The 20,417-nt window shown below is 35.1% G+C and overlaps 2 protein-coding genes and 3 long non-coding RNA genes across 5 annotated transcripts; 3 read left to right on the forward strand and 2 right to left on the reverse strand.

Annotated features, from left to right (window-relative positions):
* Window positions 1-915: 915 nt before the first annotated feature.
* Window positions 916-3,784, forward strand: LOC110820624 (uncharacterized). Its single transcript, XR_002540942.2, has 3 exons — window positions 916-1,077; window positions 2,173-3,399; window positions 3,689-3,784. It is a non-coding gene; the product is annotated as an uncharacterized LOC110820624 (long non-coding RNA).
* Window positions 1,899-3,261, reverse strand: LOC148266530 (uncharacterized). Its single transcript, XR_015818697.1, has 2 exons — window positions 3,143-3,261; window positions 1,899-2,535 (listed from the first exon to the last, which is right to left on the reverse strand). It is a non-coding gene; the product is annotated as an uncharacterized LOC148266530 (long non-coding RNA).
* Window positions 3,785-4,246: 462 nt separating the features above from the next.
* On the reverse strand, window positions 4,247-7,172 carry LOC110820623 (BTB/POZ domain-containing protein). Its single transcript, XM_022050151.2, has 4 exons — window positions 6,628-7,172; window positions 5,684-5,829; window positions 5,471-5,589; window positions 4,247-5,124 (listed from the first exon to the last, which is right to left on the reverse strand). The coding sequence occupies exons 1-4, from the start codon at window positions 6,744-6,746 to the stop codon at window positions 4,522-4,524; spliced, it is 987 nt and encodes a 328-aa protein (XP_021905843.1). The 5' UTR covers window positions 6,747-7,172; the 3' UTR covers window positions 4,247-4,521.
* LOC148266531 (uncharacterized) lies at window positions 5,024-16,996 on the forward strand. The gene is made up of 3 exons (XR_015818696.1): window positions 5,024-5,161; window positions 10,994-12,247; window positions 16,828-16,996. It is a non-coding gene; the product is annotated as an uncharacterized LOC148266531 (long non-coding RNA).
* Window positions 16,997-18,024: 1,028 nt separating this feature from the next.
* LOC110820706 (putative RING-H2 finger protein ATL21A) lies at window positions 18,025-19,844 on the forward strand. The gene is made up of 2 exons (XM_022050285.2): window positions 18,025-19,129; window positions 19,248-19,844. Exons 1-2 carry the CDS (start codon window positions 18,424-18,426, stop codon window positions 19,673-19,675), a joined length of 1,134 nt encoding a protein of 377 aa, XP_021905977.2. The 5' UTR covers window positions 18,025-18,423; the 3' UTR covers window positions 19,676-19,844.
* Window positions 19,845-20,417: the final 573 nt, after the last annotated feature.

Here is a 20,417-nt window from a genome sequence, read left to right on the forward strand (position 1 = left end):
TAAGATAGAAACAATGTGAATGGTGTATGTAAGTAAATAAGTATAACTTACTATATTTATACACCTATATGTAATTTTAAATATTTTACATGTATATAAATTATTGACTATTTTTACATCTTTTTGTTTATAAATGGTAAAATATTTTTAATAATTTATATAAATTAAAATAAAATATTATATTAGTATATATCTATTACCTAAACTGAATTTTATTCAATGGGTTTTACTTATAAAAAAAAATAAAGTATAATGAAGTAGCATTACAATTGGAATTAATCATAATGAAATAAGGATATGGATGGATTATAGTGTTTACACCAAAAAAAAATCAAGAAAAATCAGAAGTAATCAAATGAGTTTTAAATAATTAAGTAACTAATTGGGTTTTTTAATGGAGTTATATATATATATAAATACATATAGATTACTTGTATAATCAAAATAAAATTGTTTTATTTTTATTTTTTTTAAAAATCAGAATTCCATATGTATATTCATCTTTATCACATATCTTGATAAGCATATTTAATTTTTAATTAATAAATAATCTATTTGTATTCTTATCTAAATCCCTAAAAGATTTTAAAGACTAATTTTTTTTTAAAAAAGTTTCTAAAAATTTTAACTAACCAAAGTTGGAATCTCCTTGTTTATTGCTACCAATTAAATTAATTGAATAAAATAAATTGGACTAATTAAAATGCTTATTTATTTAATTTTTTATTTCATATTTTAATCATGTAATGACCTAATTTAATGATTTTTTTTATGACTTATATATCATATAAAAGATTAGATTTTTATTTTTTTTTTGACATATAAATAATTAAATTTCTCTACAAATAAATTATTAAATAATTAAATTCAACCAAACCCAAAAAAAAAAAAAAAAGATGCCATTAACTATAAAGATACCAAAATAATATTCTCCCCCTCCGTTTTTGAACTTTCCTTTTAACTCCTCCAGTTCTTAATTTTCTTTCAATCAATTTCTCTTCTAATTCCATTTTCTAAATCAAGATTTTGGAAGAAGAAGAAGAAGAGCCATTTGGGTTTAATTTGCTTCTCGAAAAGGTCAGTACTTCCCAATCCTTTACTCTTGCACATGCGTATATAAACGTATATATCTATATATGAAGTTTCCCATCTCTTCTTCTCTAAACTTGCTAATCTGGATGGATTCTGTATCTTCTTTGTATTGGGTTTTAAGTCATCGATCTGGTTATTTGCATTCTCGGAAATTTAATAGTCTGAAGACAAAGGAACCTCATGTTGAGTTTTGTTTCTTAAGTTTCCCCTTCCTTTTTTTTTCTTTTGCCAGCAAATAAGAGTTTGAATTTCTTTTTCCTAAGTAAACTAAGGATATGTTTTCTTTTTCCTAACATGTGCAGTGTGTGTATGATATTCTTTTTGACAATAAAAAGTTATTTAATTCCAGCTAATTCCTTGTTTAAGTGTTTACTGTTGCAATTTGGGTTTGTGATGTTGGAATACGTGATTGTTGAATTTCATAGAAGTGTTCAATTAGGTTTGCTGGTTTCAGTGTGTAAATTGTTAGTCAAAAGTTACTTGTTTTTCTTTTCTAATTGTAAAATGTTGAATCATTATTACAGAAATCCTAAGATAGAGTTTAGAGAAAGAGAGAGAGATGCAAGGAAAAGGGAGAGATGTCTTGTATTAATTAAGTCAGGAGTACACATATGTATAGATATGTTTAAGTAAGGAGGTTAAGTTAGTAAATTAAGATGATTAACTCTAGTATTCCCGCTGAAGACGGATGACAAATGTCAAGTACAGATATATTGGACAGTAGAGAGAAAAATAAACTTGAAGACGATGCTTTAGTAAAAAGGTCCATGAATTGATGCTAAGAATGAATGGGCAGAAGCTTGACATGACTGCTTGTAAGTGATTCCAAACAAAATGAGGGTCCACTTTGAAGCAATATATATGGCTACCTAGTTATCGCAGAATATTACAGTGGGATCTTCATAATCATATAAGAGCTGTGTAAACCAAACAACCTCATTAGTTGTAGCTGCAAGCGCTCAGTATTTAGCTTTAGCTGAGGAATGTGCAGTAGTTGTTTGCTTTTTCACTTTCCAGGATACCAAAGAGCTTCCAAGGAATACACAGTAACCAGTTATAGATTTTCTGGTGTCTTTGCAGGACACGCAATCAGCATCTGAGAAAGTAGCTTGATTGACAAATCTGAAGGAACATCAGTCCTTGAGCACACTTGTTCTTAAAGATATCTTAAAAGTTGATGAGCTAACTCTAAATGAGGTTCATGCGTTTGAGAGATACATTGGCTGAGTTTGTGAACTGTAGATGCAATGTCAGGCCGAGAAAGAACCAAATACATCAATCAGCCAATGAGCCTGCGAAACTGAGAAGGATCTTTGAGCAAAGGACCTTCTGCAGCACTTAAAGAATGCTTGGAATCCATGGGAAGATATGCTGGTTTTGAAGCCAGAAACACTGTATCTTCAAGAAGTTATTGAGTGTAATGTCGTTGAGAAAGATAAATACCTGCAAATGACTAAGCAATTTCGAGACCAAGTATTTGAAAACTCCCAAATCTTTCAATTTAAAATGGGAATATACAAGATTTTTAACTCTTGTATACCAATCAAAGAAAGCCATGCAATGACAATGTTATCCACATAGATCAAAAGAGCAACAAATGAGATGCCTGATCCCTCAATGAATAAGGATTATCCGATTTAAACTTGCGAAACTCAAACTGAAGAAGAAAATGGGTGAGCTTGTAGTTTCATTGCCGAGAAACTTGTTTGAGTCTATAAATGGACTTGTGGAGCTTGTATACCATTTAGCTATATGAACTGAGATTCTCCACCTAGCTTGGATACCCAAATGGAATGTCCACGTAAATCTTTTCAAAAAAGGATCCATTCAGAAAGGCATTATTGACATCCAGTTGGGTCAGACGCCATTTTTGAGAAGTATCTAATGCAAGCATGACTTTCACGGCAACTAGCTTAGTCACAGGAGAAAGTTCTCATAAGATCGACTTTTTCGGTTGAGTCTATCCTTTTGCTTCCAAACTAGCCTTTCATCGCTCCATCTGATCTATATTTAATTTTATGAACGCATTTACAACCAATAGCATGTTTACCTGGAGGCAGGGGAACAACGGACCAAGTGTGATTGGACTCCTTTGCATCTAGCTAAGCTTGCATCACTTCTCTCCAATCCTTGTGAGGTACCACCTGATGATAAAACCGTAGCTCAAAATTAGAAGACATGGCAAAAGATAGTGACCGCGAGCTGAGAAATTCTGTCATAAGTAAAACGTTGTGACAAAGGAGATCAAATTGATTCCTTAGCAGCTGAACCGGAATGCAGGGACAGATTATTGTGATAATCCCTTAGGTATGATGGAGGACGACTTGTCCTTCAAAACCTTCTTATAATAACATTGTTCTCCAATGCTGTTATTCTTACCAGTATGAACTGGAGAAATAACCTAAGTTAATAAAGACAAAGTAATAAATGTTTAACCAACATTTTAATGTTTAAGAAAATGCTAACTTTTAATGTATTCACTTTTCCAATTGACCAATAATAGTAAAGCGGATGATCGTCAAAGTTTCTTGCTTTGTTATTTACCCGAAATAACAAAGTTGAAATGTTATTTGACAACTTGGTATCTTTGGTATAGGGTTTTTATTACTCGTTCCATTTTTCAAATGGGTGCCCAGAGAAAAGTATACTCTGCTGGAAAAGAAAAAATTTGTGACAGAGAGTGGCTTCATTTGTGGTATCTTTTCTATCTACGTTTCATTTCATCTGCTCTTGACTTTTTGTCTCTTGGCAAGTTGGTAAAACTCTAGGCATTTATTCTTGTATTTATCATCTTTTGGGATAACTCTTTTTATGGACCTGTGAAAGATTGAAACTTTATCACAATTTAGGTTAGAGGTTGAGAATTTACAAAAAAGAAATTATCAATCTAATTTTCTAAAAAATGAAACCCTAATTCTATAGCATATAGATCAACACTACAGATTAATATACTTGAAAGCCATCAACAATGAACTAATGTTTTAGATTGATGAATTCTTGAAATGAATAATAACTTTCTTTTCTTTAATACCAGTAGTTTAGAAATATACTCAGGCTACGGCTAAATAAGTACAGTCTTTTTTTTGTGAATTTTCAAATGTATTCTCCAAAAACTTTTGATTTATTCCAAACATAACCTTAAGGGATACGCAACTTATAATGTTTAATCATTTCATTTCATTCCAAATAACCACGAATTCACATTTCACATGTTTGTATTTATAGTTACACGGGTAACATGTGGTATCTGACATGAAAACCAATATATATATTGTGTACATATAGGTCATAAACAAATTGCATTTGCCAAAAGAATTAGCTTCATATAAGTTTGTCTCCATCCTAAATTTTTCTAACAAGCCATCTTCATTGCCACAATAAATAGCAGCACTGGCTTAACACACCTTCCACAACAGTTTAAGACCATTTTCAGAATCCTTTCCAGGCACCGAGAACTTCATGGAAGACTTCGGATATCAGATCCCGATCTGCACACTGCAAGAAGACGTTGAAATCATTACCGATGTCAAATATTTTGCCAAACCTCACAAGATACCCCATGCAGCTGGCCTTCAGTTTCGGCAATTGATATGTATATGCATTCTGGAGTCTCTCCAGTACATTTTTCGTATCAATATCTTCCAGAAGACTGTCATGGCATGCCTCTTTCAAGTCAGAGATATCATACTTATCAGCAGCTTGGAGTAGTGCCAATCTGTGGGTAAGAAAGTCTTCATGTTCAATGTTTCCATAGATGTAACCGAGGAGTGCCTGGCAAGCTTCGATTGACATGTCGGAGATATTCACAGTTGATAATTCTTTCTCCTTCAGGTCATGTGCAAACATGCTGCGGAAAACAGGTGATCTTGCAGCAAGAATGGCACGATGGGCTCCAATGCTCCCATCAGAGGCGTTAATTACTATATCCGTATGAATGCTTTCTGTTAACATTCGACCAAGGGATGCAAGAGCTGTTGCATTTGATCGTTTTTCTGAAAATCCTGCAGCCCAAATGGAGCAAGGTTCTCCCCCCTGTATATTCAACCACAAGCTCTAATTTTTAGTTAAGGTATGACAATAACACAGACTGTTTACAGAATTTCTACTTTACATCAGTTTTTGCAGCTTACTTCACATTCTAATTTATGACGTGAACCCGAATGTGAAACCGTGGTAAAAACAACCCAGTAATGGTACAAATATCCACAAGTATACACAAACAGATCAAATGGATTTTTCTCAGTTCAGGATTAGGTTCATGACTAAAAAGAGACAGTAAGGTCCTGTTTGGTTCAGTTCCAAATTGCAATTGAACCAAAAATACCAGATTTGTTAACTAGAAAAGGCAATATAATGGAGATAGGAGATGGATGTGTACGTCTGGAGATGTAGTCTTCAAGTCAAGGAATTCAACGTCGATGATGATTTTCCCTGTTAACGGGACCTCAATTGCCCAAACAAAGTCTTCGTTGCTCTTCAACTGCTTATCTGTTATTTCTGCATAAACCAGGAATCAACCAAGAGAAAATCTTCCTACTATTATGCCCCATCCGCATATTTTATGAAATGTATTGTCCTGTTTTCCACTTACCTGGGTGAGTGAGAGCCTTCCGGTCACCAGCAGAACAGACTACTCGAATAACAAATGATGCAATTGGGGGATTGTCTCTTGTTATATTTGATATTTCTGGGTATAATTTAATGCTTAACACTCTGTTCTTCTCCACCGATAAATGCCTTCAAATTCAAGCCAACAAGAAAAAGATTAAAGGGACTGAATGATCAAAAACAGAACATAGATATTTCTAGTTTCCTTCTATTTCCCCACTTTCAACAACTGAGTTTTCAATAGGATAACCATCATCATACTCAATCCACCACACAAAATAAACCCTTTTGGATATTCACAAAAGAAACAAAAACATAGAAAAAACTGACAAACAAACACTACCCATGACTTGAAACACATGAAAGTTTAAATATTTGAGATTCTAGTTTCCTTCCATTTCCCTGATCAAATTTCACTCCCATGACCATCATTATACTCATCCACAATATTCAAAAGTCAGAGAAAATAAAAACAAACACAGAAAACTGATAAACAAACACTAGCCATCTCTTCAAACACAATCAATATTCAATAACTGAGATTCTAGTTTTCTTCCATTTCCCCAGTTTCCAGTTCCAGTACCAAGTTTCACTTCCATCATCATACTCATGCATCATACCCAAACAAACCCTTTAAGTCTTAGTAAGAAACAAAAAACAGAAACACAAAACTGATATACAAACACCAACCAATACCCATTACTTGAAACAGAAGCAAGATTCAATTATTGAACTTCCAGTTTCCTTCCATTTCTCCAAATCTCTAGAAATCAAGTTTCGACCCCACGATCATCATCATACACCCACCGCACACAAACAAGTCCTCCAAATAGCCATAACACACACCAAAAAGAAAAATGATAAACAAACACTACCCGTAAGTTGAAACACAAGCAAGATTCAAGATGATCTGAAAAGGATTCTCACCAGTTCCACTTTCCGATCTTGAAAGGATCGGATTTGCGGTAAGTGCAGGAAGCAAGATTTTCTATCCTCCATTGGGCTAGACGCGACGTCGTTTCCACTCTGTAAGCAGAGTCACTCATCCTAGCGAAGGCAAGAACCGACGCGATCTCATTGATGCAATCCAAAATTCCTTCGAACAAATGCTCCCTTGACTTTCCCAGGTTTACGATTGTTAATCCGCCTCTGGTTATCACCCCTCGTAAACATCTAATTTTAGAACCTTCTAACCCCTGCTTTGTCTTCTTCTTCCACTTCACCTCCCCACCACACAAAACCCACTGCAGTGATCGAAAGAAACAACCGCTGATGTGGGTTTTTATTTTTTCTTTGATGGGTTTTCTGGCACGCAAGAGCTTTGGAGTTTTGGGTTTACGCCATTGATGATAGTTAAGTTTTGGATTGAGCAGAAAGGAAGATTTGGTAAAGATGGTAGTTGGCCTACACTGCTGATGATCAAGAATTCAATGTGTTGGTGATTGGTTTTATAAACGGAGGTTTTTGGATTAATTATTGGAGAATTTTTTTTTTTTTTAAAATTGTCTGATATTCATTAAAGCGCTTATGGATTTTCTTTTTTCTTTTTTTTTTTAAAAATTTTGTAACTTCTAAAATTTGAACTCCATTAAAGCATGTATCAGTCTTACGTAGGATCATAACTGTAGTGGAAAAAGAATTTTTTCAGGTTTCAGTTTTTGGTGCTTCCAAGAAAAGAATCTGTGCCTTGTTTGGTTTCGACTAATTTCTTTGCTCCCAATTAAAGATTTCAATTTTCTTGCAACTTCTGTTCCATGTCCAAACGGCTACCTATACATACATACAGTGTGTATGACTCTATTTTATCAAATGAAAAATTAGTTTTTTGCTTCTTTTTTTGATAAATTAACCTTATATCATTACAAATTAAAATTAATTTTATTTTTAAAAAATAATTTAATTTTTTATTAATACCCATTATTTTTTAGTTAAATATAAAACTTATATAAGTAATTTATTATATATGTATTTGTTTTTGGTTATTGGAATAATCTTGGCTTGAAAGGGAATGGTTGAAGAGTTAAACTCATGAGTAGGAATCAAGGCTACATCTAAAATTTTGATATCCAAACAAGGAATAAGACGGATGAACTTCTATTAATGTCTATGTGTTGTTACCATTAAATTATTATATCATCACCATCATCATCATCATCATCTACCCCATCAATAATTTTTTCTCATTCATTTTTTTTTTTTGGTTACAATTTAAATTCCATTATATTTATAATCTTCATAAAAAATAAATAAATAAATTATATTTTGCCCTATAATTTTTTATATTTCTTAAATAAACATAAATATTGTATCTCTAAGTTATTATACAAATTTTGTCTCTTCAAAATTTAGTATGTTAAATATATATATATATATATATATATTTTTTTTATCATTCATAGCATATATTAATACTTAAAATGACTTATTGTTTAAAATCTTTAAAAAAAAAGATAAATTTTTTTTGTTATTTTATTCATTATTCAAGTTACATTTGCTTTATATTGCATTATGTTTTATTACTTACATAATTTTTATTATATCCTTATCTATGTATGTTATAAAAAAAAAACAATTATATAAAGGCATATATAATAGTTCATTATGTACAAATCTTGGAACCATAATTTATAAAAAAAAAAAAAAAAAAAAAGAGGAATTGAGAGTCTATTGACATTGTATTGTTCGAGGATATGGAAAGAGAAAATTGTGTTCTAGACTCATGATTGAATTTGGGGGTGCTTTGGAATCTTTGGTTCCTCTATTTTTCTTTCAAGTGGAATTAAAATAGATATAATATATACATATGTATATAGATATATGAAGAGAGAGAGAGAGAGAGAGAGAGAGGTTATTTGAGAAGCAAGGTATCTATTTTGTGGGTCATGTGGGAGAAAAAATCAGAATCCTTTGGGCATTCCAATTTCCAAGTAATCTGAAAAGTGACCTCTCATATAATCACATCCATACACCTATACATCCATACACCTATACGTCCATACACCTATACACCCTCTTGATTGTGCCCTCTCATTCTCTCAATTAATGAAATTGATACAAGAGGTATTTCATAAACCCCTTTACACCCAAAAGTATAATAAATTTATTAAAATTAAAAATCTAATTAAATACATTCACAAATAATAAATTTTACATTTTTTTTAATAAATTTTAAACTCATTCATATTTTTTTAAATAGAATATAAAAATTTTAAACGTCAAAGATTAATATATTCTTAGTCTATTAGAATTATTATAACTTTGTGTGCAAGTGGGATATTGGCTTCTTCATGAGTGTGGCTAAATGCAACAAAGCATGATTAAAAATTTATTAAGCACTAATCAAATATTAATCCACTTAGAAACTAATGATGGGTGTTAAGAAATAACCTTTAATCAACACCTTATCAATGGCTTTAGACTCGATTTAATTTGATAATAAATTAGCCGTAGAGTTAGATGCATTGTGGGGTAAAGCATGGTTTCTCTCTTTGTATATTATATATATATATATATATATATAGGGTACAACATATCAAAATCAAGGTTCCCTGTATAGGTGGTAGTTGATTATGTTGTTTGGTATTATTCAACAAGTAATAGTGACATGAAAAGGAAATTTACTAAATAATAATATTATTAGAGAAGAATTTGTATTTAGAAAATATAGAAAAGAAGATTCTTTTGCTACGGGCACATATAATATACATATATATGTGTATATATATGTATATATATATATATATATATATTAGTGAAGAAGATTGAGCAATTGGAGAGTTCAGAAGATGAGTCAAAGTCATGGCAGCCATTTCATATCAACCTACTTACAGTCAAAAGTTGGAAAGTTGGTTTTAATAAGAAGGGGTGGCAGGGTCACGTGGCAACCATCTGCTAATTTAGTTAGGTTCTTCGGTTCTAGAAAAATATATTTGATCTTTAATCATAAATTCCAGTGTGAATTAATCTCAAAATTTATAATTTCCCCATATCTATATATATATATATATATGTGTGTATATATTTGTGTGTATGTGCGATATCATGTCTTTATGTATTTAGCGAGCGAATGTATGTTTTGAGTATCTATATGTATACTTACTAGTGATTATATATACTATTTCCTATCGTGAATTAAAGTTCTAATAAATAGAAATATTGTATTTTTGTAATTAATAAATATGTATAATTAATTAAGATTGTTAATGGAGCTCGAATTAGATATATTTTTCTATCAATTCATGTTTTATTTATTTTACAGTTTTAAATGCATTATGGTATCTGTCTTATTTATTCTATGATTTTGAATGCATGAATCACTGTTTACTTTACTACTGCTTGATTTTGTGAATTTAATATATGTTTGCCTTGTTGTATGCACGTTGCTTGCTTAAATATTTATGTTTGAATGGGTAACGAAGACCAAGGATAAATAGGAATGGGATTGAATTGATAATTGGATAAGATGACAGCCTCACTAGATATCTTGAGAGATGGTAGACGGATCTGGTCCATAGGGAACCATACCGGGAACGTTGTCTCTCATACCGAACGAGGTATGGGGACGACCCACTTCACCCTTATACCGGACGGGGTATTGAGGTTCATTGTTTTGGCGCATGTATCGGACGAGGTGTGGGGACGGCCCTGGAACTAAGTTTGTTAAAGTGAATGGTTCACGTATAGCGGGGACCCCTATGGATCCCCATGGATACTAGTAGGCTGATAAAATAGGGCAATTGTTGTTTGATGATTGATATATAAAGTATGACATGTGCTATGTTACCGAGTATGTATGAATTCATGATATCTATGATGTTATTGTTTCTATAGGTCGTTTTATAAATCCCATCGAGGTAAGTGGACGGTAAATGGTTTGATTATTGATAAATGAAATTGTTTAAAAACTTTTTGCTCCATTGGTTGTTTTTGTTTTTCTACCAACATTTATTTCTGTGACAGTGATATACTTTGACATCTTTACTGGACTAGTGTACCTCATTCCTTACTTAACGATTTCAGATCAGGAGGACTTGGTTCCCGAGCCCATTCCGCAGGAAGACGGCGAGTAGATACCTAAATATTTTATAGTTTTCCTTATAGTATTTCATTTAGTTAACTTATTCTTTGATATTGTTAGTACATTTAAGTTATTTTATAAGGGATATTAATCAGAACTTTTTATTTCGCTTCCGCATTCAGATTTTTTATATACATTTCCTTTTAAATTTTCGGGGCCGTTACAGTTGGTATCAAACCAAAGAATCGTTACTCAACCCTTCCTTGTGAAATGCAGGTGCAGAGGGATGAGGAGAGGAAGACCCCCACTAAACCGAGCAGCCTGGGATGGTTTGCTTCGGAAAGATGTTGACATAATATTTGAGATGCTGGAAAGACTCATTGCTGCCCAGTAAGGCCGAAAGGAGAGAAGGGAGCTACCCTCCCCCACTATCACAAGTTGAGCCACCGCTGCAGTGAGAAGATCTCGAGCCACCCCGGTACGAGCCTACTCCTCCACAGTACCACCCGGTACCACCGCCGCAGTATAATTCGGTGCCCCAGCCACAGTACTGCCTGACACCGCCACAGTATAATCCAGTGCCCCCACTATATCAGCAAGTACCACCACAGGGCCCCCCAATCTATCCTCAGTTTGGCCTAGTCTCTCTTCCGCGGGACCCAGCTCCATCTTTGATTGACCCGAGCTACGTAGAGAGGTACAGGAGACTGAACCCTTCCACTTTTGTAGGGGAATCCTCTTTTGAAGATGCCCAGTACTGGTTGGCAAAGATGGAGAAGGCTTTCAAGACCTTAGGAGTGGTTCCTGATTAGAATGTCACCCTTGCTACCTACATTCTAGTGGGAGAAGCAGATCGTTGGTGGGAACTCAAGCAGACCACCCTGCCTGTTCCAGTCACTTGGGAACAGTTCTTAGCAGCCTTTCATGCGGAGTACCTCCCAGAGCACATCCGATATCTAAAGGAGATGGAGTTTGTCCAGTTAGTCCAGGGAAGCATGACGGTGTCAGAATATGCTCGTAAGTTCCTGGAGTTGGGCCGATACTCCCCTGAGACGTTGATGGATGAGGGCAAGAAGGCTAGGAGGTTCCAGTGGGGCCTCCGCCCAGAGATCAATCAACATTTATTTGTACTGGAGCTCAAGACATACTCAGCCATTCTGGCAAAGGCACAATTAGTGGAGAGGAGCCTCCACACCCTTCCTCAGTCAGCAGGGAACCACAGACCCTCAGCTCCACCCCGCAGACCAGCACCTACTGCGCTTGTCCAACAAAATAAGAGGCCCAGGCCGATGATCCAGGCTCCCCCTTAGGCTCCAGTGGCAGTACGTGGTAAGATCTGTCAGCACTGCGGCAGGGATCACGGGGACCGACCATGCTACCGCTTCAACAACACCTGTTGCATATGTGGAAGTGTCTAGCACTATGCGAGAGAGTGCCCGAGGAACCAGAATCAGGGAAGACCTCCTATCTAGGGCAGGGTTTACAACCTCATCCAGCAGGATGCTGATGCCAACTCGAACGTGGTACAGGGTATGTACACTATCTGTAATCATATTGCTCATGTTTTGTTTGACACTGATGCATCGCATTCATTTGTTTAACCTGTTTTTGCATCCAAATTTAATGTATTACCTGATAAACTTGATTCAATGTTATTTGTATTTACTGCTGGGGGAGGGAAACACTATTGGGAGAAGTTGTCTACAGGGCTTGTGCCGTAGAGATAGCTAATAGAAAACTGAGTGTAGACCTAATAGAATTAGACACAGGGGATTTTATGTAATATTAGGGATGGATTGGTTAGCGGTGTATCATGCCACCATAGATTGCTTTAGCAAGAAGGTTGTATTTAATCCTCCTAATGAGGAGCCATTTACAAATTAATAAAATCATTTAGTACTTATTCCTTGATGGCAAGTTTTCTTAATTGTCAAGTACCTTAACCTTGCTATTTTCTCTAACTAGGCAAACTCAAGAAAGAGAATTATATTCAAGAGATTCCAGTAGTCCGAAACTTTTCATATGTGTTTTCGGACGAACTACCCGGATTGCCAGTGGACAGGAAAGTCGAGTTCACCATAGACCTACAACCAGGCACCCAGCCCATTTCGATTGCTCCTTACCGCATGAGCCGCGTTAAGATGGATGAGCTGAAGAAACAGGTCACTGAATTACAAGACAGTAGTTTTATTAGACACAGTGTGTCCCATTGGGGTGCTGGAGTCACTTTTGCCAGGAAGGGAGATGAAACACTAAGACTATGTATTAATTACAGAGGATTGAACAATGTCACAATCAAGAACAAATATCCCCTTCCCAGAATTGATGAGCTCTTCGATCAGTTGCAGGGTGCGCAGGTCTTCTCCAAAATAGACCTGCGATCAGATTACTATCAGGTGAAAATAAGGGCAGAAGACATCTCCAAAACGGCTTTTCAAACTAGGTACGGACACTATAAGTTCCTGGTCATGCCATTTGGGCTAACCAACGCCCCAACCATTTTCATGGATCTTATGAACAGGGTCTTCAGAGAATTCTTGGATCAATTTGTTATCATATTCATCGATAACATCCTGGTCTACTCAAAAAGCAGAGAAGAACATGCTCATCATCTAACCCAGGTTTTGTAGGTTCTCATAAGAAAGAAGTTGTATGCCAAGTTGAGTAAGTGTGAATTCTGGCTAGAGCAGACCGCTTCCTAAGACACATTATATCAAAGGAGGGAGTATCAGTGAATCCTAAAAAGGTTGAAGCGGTACTAGGCTGGGAGAAATTGACATCAGTTAAAGAAATCTGTAGCTTCCTGGGAATGACAGGTTATTACTGCAGATTCGTCGAAGGATTTTCTAGTCTAGCGGCTCCCCTAACCCGACTCACAAAAAAGAATGCTAAGTTTGAGTGGAATGAGGACTGTGAAAGAAGTTTTTCAGAATTAAAGAAGCGACTGACCATTGCACCCATGCTGGCCTTACCGAGTGGATCAAGGGGATATACAATTTACAATGATGCCTCTTATCTAGGCATAGGTTGTGTTTTAATGCAGCATGGGAAGATCATAGCCTATGGGTCCAGACAGTTAAAGAATCATGAGAAAAATTATCTCACCCATGACTTAGAGCTTACCGCAATCATACACGCCCTGAAAATCTGGTGCCATTATTTATACGGAGAGACCTTTCAGATCTATACCGATCATAAGAGTTTGAAAAACATATTCACTCAAAAGGATCTCAACATGCGTCAGAGAATGTGGATGGAACTCCTTAAAGACTATGATTGTGATATCTTGTACCATCCGGGTAAGGGCAACGTGGTGGCAGATGCTCTCAGCAGGAAAAATACAGGTATCTTAGCCCATTTGATGGTTTCATAATGCAGGCAAATTTGGGCCACACAACATGTTTGACTTCAGGACTTGAAGAGAGTCACATGTTATCTGACCGTCCAGCCCGAGTTAATCCAGAGAATCAGGGAAGCCCAGTCAGTCAACCCCGCCCTAGTAGCCCGCAAGAGTGATGCAGAACAGGGAATTAGCTCAGAATTTCGAGTCTCTGCCGATGGGTTACTCCGATTCCAAGACAGAGTATGTGTCCCAAGCAACAGCGAGTTGAAAAGAGACATTATGACAGAGGCCCATAGCTTGAAGTTTGCCATGTACCCCGGAAGCACCAAAATATACCAAAGCATGCGACCTCGATTTTGGTGGAATAAGATGAAGAGGGATATAGCTGACTTTGTGTCTAAATACTTGGTATGTCTGCAGGTCAAGGCAGAGCCTCAGCGCCCATGTGGGTTATTTCAGCATTTACCTATTCCGGAGTGGAAGTGGGAATATATCACCATGGACTTCGTAACAGGATTACCCAATGCACGCTCAGGACATGATGTCATCGAGGTAATTATTGACCGGCTTACCAAGTCTTCCCACTTCTTAGCCATTAGGATGACCGATCCCTTAGACAAGTTAGTAAGAATGTATATCCAGAAAATAGTTAGATTGCATGGAATTCCAGTGACAGTGGTATCCGACAGGGACCCCAAGTTCACCTCTCAGTTTTGGAGTAGCTTTCAGCAAGCCATGGGAACAAAGCTGTCCCTCAGTACTGCTTTCCATCCTCAGACTGATGGACAATCAGAAAGAACAATCCGTACACTTGAAGATATGCTCCAAGCTTGTGTCCTTGACTCTGGGGGCCATTGGGACGACCATCTGCCCCTGATAGAATTTGCCTACAACAACAGCTACTAAGCGAGCATTGGCATGGCTCCGTATGAGGCGTTATATGGACGCCCATGCAGATCGCCGATTTGTTGAGAAGAAGTGGGCGATAGAAAATTATTCAGCCTAGAGCTGGTAGAGAAGACCACATTTAAGATAGTTAAAATCAAAAAGAACATTCAGACGGCTCAGAGCAGGCAGAAGAGTTATGCGGACACCCGGAGGAGAGATTTAGCGTTTGAAAAAGATGACCGAGTGTTCCTTAAGGTCACTCCTTTCAAGGGAATTAATAGGTTCTGCATGAGGGAAAAACTGAACTCTCAATTTATTAGACCATTTGAAGTCTTAGACAGGATCGGTATTGCCGCCTACAGACTAGCACTGCCTCCAAAACTCTCCAAGGTATATAATGTGTTCCATGTATCCATGCTACGCAAGTACAACCCGGACCCCTCTCATGTCTTGGCTCATGAACCGCTTCCACTTTAGGAGAACTTATCTTATGAGGAAGTACCAATTGGTATTACGGACCGAAAGAGTAGATTACTCCGCAACCGAAAAATATCCTTTGTAAAGGTCGTATGACAGAACCACATGCCGAGGGAGGCTACATGGGAGCTAGAATCAGACCTTAGAGCCCCATACCCCCAGTTGTTCGATCAAGAATAAGGGGCAAATTTGAGGGACCAAATTTCTTTAAGGGGAGGAGAGTTGTAACACCCAAAAATATTTATTATTATTATTATTATTATTATTATTATTATTATTTTGTAAAGGTCGCCGGAGCACGGTGGAGCTGTCGTACCAGAATTCTGAAATTAGCCGAGTAGGCCCTGGGTTTGATTTTTGAGTTATTTGGGGACATGTGCAGGTACCATAAGCGCGTTTCAGTTCCCAGAGAAAAATTTAGGAAATCTAGAGACTGCCCGTAGGCGCAGTGAAAAACTAATTTTAGATTTCGAATCAAGTAAGTATCCCTCACTCTATTTCCTATCATGAATTAAAGTTCTAATAAATGGAAATATTGTATTTTTGCAATTAATAAATATGTGTAATTACTTAAAGTTGCTAATGGAGCCCGAATCGGATATATTTCTTTGTCAGTTTCTGTTTTATTTATTTTACAATTTTAAATACATTATGATATCTGACTTATTTATTCTATAGTTTTGAATGCATAAATCACTGTTTACTTCACTATTGTTTGATTTTGTGAATTTAATATATATTTGTCTTGTTGTATGCACGTTACTTGCTTAAATATTTATGTTTGAATGGGTAACGAAGACTAAGGATAAATAGGAATGAGATTAAATTGATAATTGGATAAGATGACAACCTCACTAGATATCCTGGGAGATGGTGAACGGATCGGATCCATAGGGAACCCTACCGGGAACGTTGTCTCTCATACCGGACGGGGTATAGAGACTTTAAATATTTTGGCGCTCATGCCAGATGGGGTATGGGGACGACCCGCTTCACCCTCATACCGGACGGGGTATGGGAACGGTCCTGGAACTAAGTTTGTTAAAGTGAATGGTTCACGTGTAGCGGGGACCCCTATGGATCTCCATGGATACTAGTAGGCTGATAAAAGATGGCAATTGTTATTTGATGATTGATATATAAAGTATGACATATATTATGTTACCGAGTATGTATAAATTCATGATATCTATGATGTTATTATTTTTGTCGGTCGTTTTATAAATTCCACCGAAATAAGTGGATGGTAAATGGTTTGATTATTGATAAATAAAATTGTTTAAAAAAATTTTTGCTCCATTGGTTATTTTTGTTTTTCTACCAACCTTTATTTCTGTGACAGTGATATAGTATGACATCCTTACTGGGTTAGTGTAGCTCATTCCTTACTTAACAATTTCAGATCAGGATGACTTGATTTTAGAGCTTATTCCGCAGGAAGATGGCGAGTAGATGCCTAAATATTTTATAATTTTCCTTATAGTATTTCATTTAGTTAACTTATTCTTTGATATTGTTACTATGTTTAAGTTATTGTGTAAGAGATATTAATCAGAACTTTTTATTTCAATTCCGCACTCATATTTTTTATATACATTTTCTTTTAAATTTCTGGAACCGTTACAAATATATATATATATATATATATTGAAAATGAACATTAAAAATATTAATTATTCGTACATTAAATAAAGGAAATAATCTCCCTTTACTACATAAAAAGCCTTTTCAAATTTCTGTGAACATATTTAAATATTGAAACATTTAACGTGTAATATTATCACCAAGCTTTATATACATATATACATATATCATTATTAAAACATATCTACAATCTCAAGCTGCAAGTACTGAGAACACCAATTAAAAATTATATAAGTGTATATATTACACCCACCTTATGGATACATATATACATGTATAAAAGAAGAGAAATCATATTTCTCCAAGTTAAGACTATACTAAGTATCAATGGAACCAAGCTCATATGTCTTGTCTTTCTTAATGTTTTTATCGATTGTTTTCATCTATAGCCACATTGCCAATTTTGTTTTTTATTACCTAAAATTATTAATTCTTAATTTTTTTATTTTTATATCTAATATAGTTGATCTTATTGTATACTGGGTGAGATGCGTAATAGTCTGATTAAATGGAGAAATAGAAGATCGTCAACTTTTTTTGTAATTCATTGTTGAACTTATTTCAATTCAATGAATATTCTAATATTATGCTTTAAAAATTACTCGAATTTTATATTTTTTAACACGAGATTCAAAGTCTAATGTGTATTTTATAAATATAATATATATCTAATTTTATATATGAAATATACGATAAATGTGGAATGTTGGAATATTTCTATTGATCAGTCATATTATTTACGTTAGATCAATCATCCAATTACTTTTATTTGAGTTATCCTGAAAATGTCCAATAATTATATATAAAAATTAGACAATCAAATATATTTCTGGATTCACCCTACTTCTTACAAAGTTTTGTTATAATATCTATAAATGTCTTTTTGTTTAGATGTACAGCCCGGTACATAATCATACAGAAGGAATCAGTTTATTAAACTCTTAAATGATACAATAAGAATTGATGCTAAACATCTCTCTAGTGTTTGTACATGCTCCCACAGCAATAACATACTTTCGTTAGTACATTTGTTAACATAAGTATGTAATTATATATCAAATCATAATTTAGCTAGCAAGCATAACGGCCAGATGCATGTTCATTACATATATATACATCCAAGTATAACATCCTTGGTATCATCTTCGGATTGTGTTGTACAAACTGTCTCTACCTACAATGTTCTCCCACCATACTAACGTTTCTAAGCTTCTTGTTCTTAATTATTATATTCACAAGTAATTATTAGAATTTTTGTCTGCCACCTTTACTTAATTACTAACCTAGTTTTCCTAACCACGAAACAAGAACTGTATAATTTGCTACTTTGTACCCTAATTAATCAAGACCCTTCATGGGTACAAACAGTTTTAAGCACCACAAATCAATGGCTTCCTTCTACCTGTTCTTGATCTACTTCTTGATGTTCAGAAAAACCAGTGGAAAAAACTGTAATCAATATTTTTGTGGAAGCCAACCTGTTCGATTCCCTTTCCAGCTAAAAAATCAAACAACTGACTGTGGGTATCTCGGTTTCGACCTCTTCTGCAACTTTAATGGAGAAAGCATTCTTAATCTCCCTTACTCAGGAGACTTCATTGTAAAAAGTATTGATTACGCAAACCAAACTCTAAAAATCAACGATCCCAATGGCTGCATCACCAAGCACTTCCTCAACTCCTTTAACCTCTCCGCCACTCCATTCCATCCATTAACGACGCTACCCCTCACCTTCCTCAACTGCTCATCAAGTAATATTTCGTTTGACCCGTTCGTGGAGTCAACAACGGTTGGTTGTCTCAGCAATGATAATTACACTGTTGTGGTTTTACGCAGCTTTGATTATGAGTTTGCGAGCGAGATGAATCCGAACATGCCATGTGAGAAGATTTCTACTGTTACTGCTCCAGTTTCTTGGTCGTTTGGATCGGATTTAAGTGATGGTGTTAGATTAATTTGGTTTGAACCTTCCTGTGGAGCCTGTGAGTATCAAGGAGGGAGCTGTCACTTAGTCAGCCACACTGACCTAACGTATCTTTGCTCCCTTCCTAACAAACATGGTACACCTTCAATTCTTTTATATACACACACACACATATATATATATATATATGGAGTCTATATATAGATGACTTGGTTAATGGGTTGTTTGTAAATTCAATCTTTTTGCATTTACAGGTCTTTCAAAGCCGGCTTCACTGGTTTTAATGTGTATAGGAGTGCCAGTTTTTATCTTGCTGGCAATTATAGTTCGCATATGGCAGAAGTTGGGGGGTAACAAAGATGAAGGTGAGGCTCCACAGACAGTGACAGAACCGCCATTGCCGCCGGTCAGCCATCAAGAACCGGTTGTTCTTCCTAGGGGTTTAGATGAAGGGAGGATTGCAGCATATCCGAAAATGGTGATTGGAGAGAGTGGGAAAGTAGCCGAGAATTTTGAGAGCAACTGCCCGATATGTCTATGTGATTATAAGCCAAAGGAGACTCTGAAGATTATACCTGACTGCACCCATTACTTTCATGTCGATTGCATAGATGCTTGGCTTAGGGTTAACGCTTCATGCCCTGTCTGTCGCAATTCACAAACAACTTCGTTCATCGTCTAGACCTACTTCTCTATCCTTCTCTGTTTCTTTCCAACATTTTCATCTATGTTTTATCAAAACAGTAGGTATATACATACATATCTTATATATGCATGGTATGTATAGAGATGGGTATTGACGTATATTGGAACTGATATGAAAATATATATGCTTTGCGGCTAAAAATTTCACATCTTTATTTTTATTCTTATGTGTTTCGTATAATTAGAGAACATCTTTGAAGAAAAATAATAGAACCCAGATCGTTGCACTAAGATGTTGTATACTATATATTTAATTAAAACATTTTAAATCAAAAACTTGGCCTATTAGAGTTGGTTAGAGCGTCGTGCTAATAACGCGAAGGTCGCAGGTTCGAGACCTGCATGGGCCATTTTATTTCTTTTTTTATTTAATTAAAGAAAAATCCTAAAAGACAGATTATTATACTAAATATTTTTTAAAGGAAATTTTTGAAAATAATAATAATAAAAGACAGATTGCAATATTAATTTTTAATGTTTAGAGTAGTTATATCTTTTTAAAATAATTTTTTAATATTTTATAACTATTGAATAGGTAGTGAAAAATATATTTAAAAATGTTTAGAATTTTCGCAACTTTCAACTTATTTTTTGACACTTTTTAGTAATTTAATAGCTTTATAAATTCACGACTCTCGACATATTCTTTTGATATTTTATAATAATTCAATAACTTTATAGATTATTATCTAATATTATATAGATTATACCGTATTGTT

The sequence above is a fragment of the Carica papaya genome, chromosome 4, assembly GCF_054855325.1.
Source record: "Carica papaya isolate Zhongbai chromosome 4, ASM5485532v1, whole genome shotgun sequence".
Classification (NCBI taxonomy): Eukaryota; Viridiplantae; Streptophyta; class Magnoliopsida; order Brassicales; family Caricaceae; genus Carica; species Carica papaya.